The sequence below is a fragment of the Limulus polyphemus genome, unplaced genomic scaffold, assembly GCF_000517525.1.
Source record: "Limulus polyphemus unplaced genomic scaffold, Limulus_polyphemus-2.1.2 Scaffold13044, whole genome shotgun sequence".
Taxonomy (NCBI): Eukaryota; Metazoa; Arthropoda; class Merostomata; order Xiphosura; family Limulidae; genus Limulus; species Limulus polyphemus.
Genome location: NW_013678654.1, coordinates 3,511 through 9,734, shown reverse-complemented (window position 1 = coordinate 9,734; position 6,224 = coordinate 3,511). Strand labels below are relative to the sequence as shown.

The window sequence follows — 6,224 nt, the reverse complement described above, 5'->3', positions numbered from 1 at the left end:
CACTGTACAACTGAAACTGGGTGGTATGTTAATAACTAAACATCACGGTACAGCTTCTGAAACTGGGTGGTATGTTAATAATTAAACATCACTGTACAGCTTCTGAAACTGGGTGGTATGTTAATAATTAAATATCACCGTACAGCTTCTGAAATTGGGTGGTATGTTAGTAATTAAACATCACTGTACAACTGAAACTGGGTGGTATGTTAATAATTAAACATCACCGTACAGCTTCTGAAACTGGGTGGTATGTTAAGAATTAAATATCACCGTACAGCTTCGTGAAGAGAGTAATTTACAAAGTATGTCTGAAGCTATTTCTCTATGATAAATGAAATGAAACGAGACAAAACGTTCACTGTTTCTCAAACAAATGAATCCAAGGTATAAATAAATTTGAGAGTGTTTAAACCACGAAAAACAACTTTCAAACCGTAAACTTAGGTTTCACGGTCTATCTTTAGTAGAGGCACAAACAGAGGCCGGTGATACCAATCTCACTCGAAAGGAATATATATAGGAATGTGAAACGTGCAAGCGCTAATTAGGCAGTATATTCTTGGCCCGGTTCACGTGAGGTACTAATGAAGCCACTATTAGCACAGTAACCCAATATTCTAAATTCACTCTAGTAAACATCTTTGTAATTAATATTCAAATATACACGTTTCTACACATAGATGATCCGACCCTGATGTTACGTTCAAAAAATCAATTAAACGGCCTGACAATCATTGAGATGCTCTGTGTTAATAAATTGACATGAAGTCCAGCCCAATCCCAAAAGGACTATTTAAATGAATACAATAATATATGTTTATTCCGTTATTTCAGTGGGTTTACTTTGTTAACATGTTAATGAATGTTAAATACAAGAATAAAAATAGTTACTTTTCTAACGTACATACTAACACTATACTATTGTACGTGGTATACTTTGTGAAACAGGTACTCTTCTAACGTACATACCAACACTATACTATTGTACGTGGTACTCTGTGAAACAGGTACTACCACGTACAATAGTATAGGTACAAGACTTTGTGAAACAGGTACTCTTCTAACGTACATACCAACACTATACTATGCGTGGTACTTTGTGAAACAACAAAAACACTAATATCCCGTATATATAACACTAACATAATATTTCTGAAACAATCACTAATCTCACATACTTATTAACACTAGTGTATACGCGGTCCTCGTGCCATACAGGAAGCAGATCCGTGTTTCTACGTTAACAAAGAGCATCAGACCCATCTTTATACGTTAATAAAGAGCATCAGACCCATGTTTATACGTTAACAAAGGGTAGCACAACTAGGTTTCTACGTCAACAAGGGGCATCAGACCCATGTTTATACGTTAATAAAGAGCATCAGACCCATGTTTATACGTTATTAAAGAGCATCAGACCCATGTTTCTACGTTAACAAGGGGCAGCAGACCCATGTTTCTACGTTAATAAAGGGCATCTGACCCATGTTTATACGTTCATAAAGAGCATCAGACCCATGTTTCTACGTTAATAAAGAGCCTCAGACCCATGTTTATACGTTAACAAGGGGCAGCAGACCCATTTTTATACGTTAACAAAGGGTAGCACACCTATGTTTCTATGTCAACAAGGGGCATCAGACCCATGTTTCTACATTAACAAGTGGCAGCAGACCCATTTTTATACGTTAACAAAGGGTAGCACACCTATGTTTCTATGTCAACAAGGGGCATCAGACCCATGTTTCTACATTAACAAGTGGCAGCAGACCCATGTTTATACGTTAACAGAATGTAAGAACACCAAATCTACATATGTTGGCGAGACACATACAGAATGTAAGAATACCAAATCTGCATATGTTAGAGACACATACAGAATGTAAGAATACCAAATCTACACATGTTGGCGAGACACATATAGAATTTTGGTATTCTTACATTCTGTATGTGTCTCCAACATATGTAGATTTGGTATTCTTACATTCTGTATGTGTCTCCAACATATGTAGATTTGGTATTCTTACTCTACATATGTTGGAGACACATACACAACTGCATCTTATCCATACTTAAGCGCTGTTATTGCTACAACATAATACAATAATTTTTTTAATGACAAAAGTATGTTTCCTCCAAAAAGTGTAATAGCAAGGAGAAAAACAGGCGTTTTTGTCGCCTGTTTGAGGGTTTTATATTAACAAGTATTACGTTGCTATGTCACTGATGTTGCTTTAGAGAAACTGGCAACGTGTGGTTTGCTGTCGCAGGGATAGGGTCTCAAATTAAGGAAGTTGAATGTTCCTAACTGTATACACTATCTATGTGTGCTTTGTCGTTTCGGGGATCAAGCCTCGAATTATAGATGCTGATATGAATTATGAAGAGACAGAGAAATAACTGACAAAAGTTATAAACGAAACTTTACGTTTTCAAGGTGTACATCAGCTTTTTCTCTCTAGTGGGGGAAAAGGTAACATAAAACAAGCACACAAACGTGTTTTACGCTATTAACCGTTCTAAAGAAACAGCTGTAAAACCCGAGATGGAAATACCCTTCCTTAAAGTCGTAACAACTATAATTTATAGCTGGTAATAATCATGCCTATCTTAACAATATACAATTAATCAATTAAGATGGTTTTCATTTTTCACTAATACTCGTTAGTTTACTGGCAGTTCAAAAACACGGCTGAAAGGGCGAGCATGTTTGGTGGGACGGGGATTCGAACCAGCGACCCTCAGTTTGCGAGTCAAGCACCCTAACCACCTGGCCATGCTGGGCCCATAAAAACCTCGTGGTCACCAATTTAATGGTTAGTGACATTATTTCCTTGATGTACACAAATTTTAAATATTCTAAATGAATACAACTCACCCCGACCTTACCTCTACTCCCCCGAGTATTACACCACCCCCAAGAGACTTGGAAGGAGGAGCCTGTAATATGGTTAATAGTTTTATGTGTACACTTTCTCATGATTCCACGAAAGGATAAAGCTGGAATAAATTACGTTCATTGCTACATCCAAACAAACACGAATTATGAAACGCACATAATTTGTTCATACACGTTTTGCGTCACTAAAACCCTTGCGACGGTCGACTCGTCGCTCTGAGAACCTGATTGGTGGACGTTGTCAAGGGGTGGGACAGGCGGCAAGCACGTGCCACTAAACTGGGCGTACCTTCGTGCAAGGAGCTTAAAACTGCGAGGAAAGTTAGTATCTGGCCTGGCGCGGATTACAAAGGTGCATATTGGTTACTGGTGCGACTCCAGTTATGGTGTCTTGGTGATCAGAGCGAAATGTTGGTGCCGTCTGACATGATGGCAGCTCAGTCCAAACTTCTCTACCAGCTCAATAAGTTCTACGGTGAACGGGTGCAAGCCCGTAAAGCAACCATCTCCAAGACGGTGCGGGACGTCTGCAAGGTGGTGCAGGACGTGTTGAAAGAAGTGGAAGTACAGGAGCCTCGTTTCATCTCCTCCCTGAACGAGGGAAACGGTAGGTTCGAGGGGTTGGACGTCTTGTCACCTACCGAGTTCGAGGTCGTCTTATACCTCAATCAAATGGGGGTGTTTAACTTTGTGGACGACGGAACACTTCCGGGCTGTGCCGTCCTCAAACTCAGTGACGGTAGAAAACGATCCATGTCGCTGTGGGTAGAGTTCATTACAGCCTCGGGTTATCTGTCTGCTCGAAAGATCCGTAGTCGCTTTCAAACACTAGTGGCTCAAGCGTGCGATAAGAGCAGCTACCGTGACGTGGTCAAGATGGTGGCCGACACTACCGAGGTCAAATTGCGTATCAGAGAAAGGTACGTCGTCCAAATCACTCCTTCGTTCCGATGTAGCGGACTGTGGCCTCGTTCAGCTGCCCACTGGCCAATACCTCACATTTCCTGGCCAATCCCGAACTTAGTTACAGAAGTGAAAGCCGAGGGGTTTGACCTGCTGTCCAAGGACTGCGTCACACTCCAGGGGAAGCAATCTGCGATGGAAGGGGACGCTTGGGTACTAAACTTTTCAGAAGCCGAGGACAGACTTCTGGCCGGTGGTTGCCGAAAGAAATGCCTGAGTATCCTGAAGACGTTGCGGGACCGTCACCTAGACCTACCGGGCAATCCGGTCACCACCTACCACATCAAGACCCTGCTGCTGTACGAATGTGAAAAACACCCCCGGGAACTGGAATGGGACGAAATTTGTCTGGGGTATCGGCTAAACGGTATCCTCCTCCAACTGATTTCTTGTCTGCAGTGCCGTCGATGTCCTCATTACTTCTTACCTCATCTGGACCTTTTCAAAGGCAAGTCTGCCACTACGCTGGAGAACGCTGCCAAACAGTGTTGGCGTCTCATGCGTGAGCTTCTAACGGACAGCCGCTCTTTAGAGAAACTCTGAGCAGGCTTCCGAAAAACTCTTGACCAGTAAGTAGCCTTGGCCCAGTTTCCAGCAGTGTGAAATAGATGAGTTTCATCAGTGAGGTACGTGTTTTCCATCAACAATTTTAACGAAGTGAATGACCTGCGTATATTATTGTTGACCTATTACAACCTGTGAATATGAACGCAACAATATTTTGTTTATCCAGCATTGTAACGGTTTTTCAACATTTCAAAGAACACTGTTTGGTTGGCCTTGTGATATACCTATATGAAAACCTATGTGACAAGTTTTTAAAATGTTGTCTCAATATTTGAAACAAATACGAAAAACGCCTTGTATCATTTACTTACTTACGTCTACAGAATCTTATGTTTAAAGGTCAAATGATATCTGTTTTATGTCATATTTGATGTACAGTTAAACAATACTGTATATAGAAATAAAAAAGATCGTTTTATTTAATAAACTGTTGTTTTCTGGTTATAAATATTATTAACAATTGGATAACCGTATTGTTAGCCCAACTGTTTACATTTGGAGGACTAAAAGATGACTCATACAAAAAAGACTTTTTTCTTATCGAGATACGTTTCTTCTTCCCGTAGAAGATTAATAAAAATAGTCTGAACAACAATGTATTTATGCACCTTACTTTAAGGATATCAAACAGTATAATTTAGTCATTGTTATTTAAATCAAGCACCTAAGGAAAGATATGGAAGCTAAAGTAAATAAAGAACACTTAAAAATTAACATATTAATGTGTAATATATATATATATATATATATATATATATATACTGTAATACTGATGTAAAAATCCTTTAGTCCTGTCTCTCTTTCACACCAACCGCACTCTATCATACCAGTCCTGGACCCAAAGTATGTACGGTGGAAATTGTATTTAGTATGACAAGCAATATGTACGGTGAAAGCTGTATTTAGTATGACACGCAATATGTACGGTGAAAGTTATATTTAGTGGATTACACGCAATATGTACGGTGTGTAATCCACTAAATATAACTTTCACCGTACATATTGCGTGTCATACTAAATACAACTTTCACCGTACATATTGCGTGTCATACTAAATACAACTTCCACCTTACATATTGCGTGTCATACTAAATACAACTTTCACCGTACATATTGCGGAAGTTGTATTTAGTGGATTACACATCAGAACAAAGAGACGAAGTACAGTATGCTTTAAGAATGTAAGGTAAACAGTACTCTTTAACATTACACAGGTTCGTTTATTTGCTGTTAAACACGAAGCTACACAATCTGTGCTCTGCCCACCGCGGTTATCGATACCCGATACAAGTTCTTAGACTTACCGCTGGGCAACCTGGGGTGGAGATATTACACCGTAAATGAAACAATAAAATACAGGAACATTTAAAGTTTAAAGACCGTCTGTATATACTACTTACAGATTTGAAACAGAAGTAGAAGAACTCCAGAAAGCGATTATAGTTATGTGTGTTATAGTTATGAAATGTGGCTAACACATTTTATAATTTCAACACTAAACCACATCGATACTTCGCAAAGTAGAGCGTTTTTCAACTTTTTAGATACCACGGATATCTCTCTAAACACTGGCTGATCACCTACAACGACAAACCCTTACAGTTTACATGTGACTATTCTGTCAGTTCTTGTGAAATCTCGTTATCCGTCAATGTGGTTGTGACGGCCCGCTGGTTGAAAACAATGGTATAAACTTAATATATAATGGCTGAAGTCGTTACATTAATCTACGTCGCACTCATAATGGCTGAAGTCTTTACACTAATGTACGTCGGCACTCATAATGGCTGAA

At 39.4% G+C, this 6,224-nt stretch overlaps 1 protein-coding gene across 1 annotated transcript; it reads left to right on the top strand.

Moving 5' to 3' along the window:
• Positions 1-3,072: 3,072 nt before the first annotated feature.
• On the top strand, positions 3,073-4,853 carry LOC106477152 (protein mab-21-like). The gene has a single exon (XM_013937744.2). It carries the CDS (start codon positions 3,311-3,313, stop codon positions 4,406-4,408), a length of 1,098 nt encoding a protein of 365 aa, XP_013793198.1. The 5' UTR covers positions 3,073-3,310; the 3' UTR covers positions 4,409-4,853.
• Positions 4,854-6,224: the final 1,371 nt, after the last annotated feature.

Bases quoted from the DNA above. Each gene is read 5' to 3' on its own strand.
- LOC106477152 (XM_013937744.2), top strand. From the start codon at position 3,311: ATGTTGGTGCCGTCTGACATGATGGCAGCTCAGTCCAAACTTCTCTAC.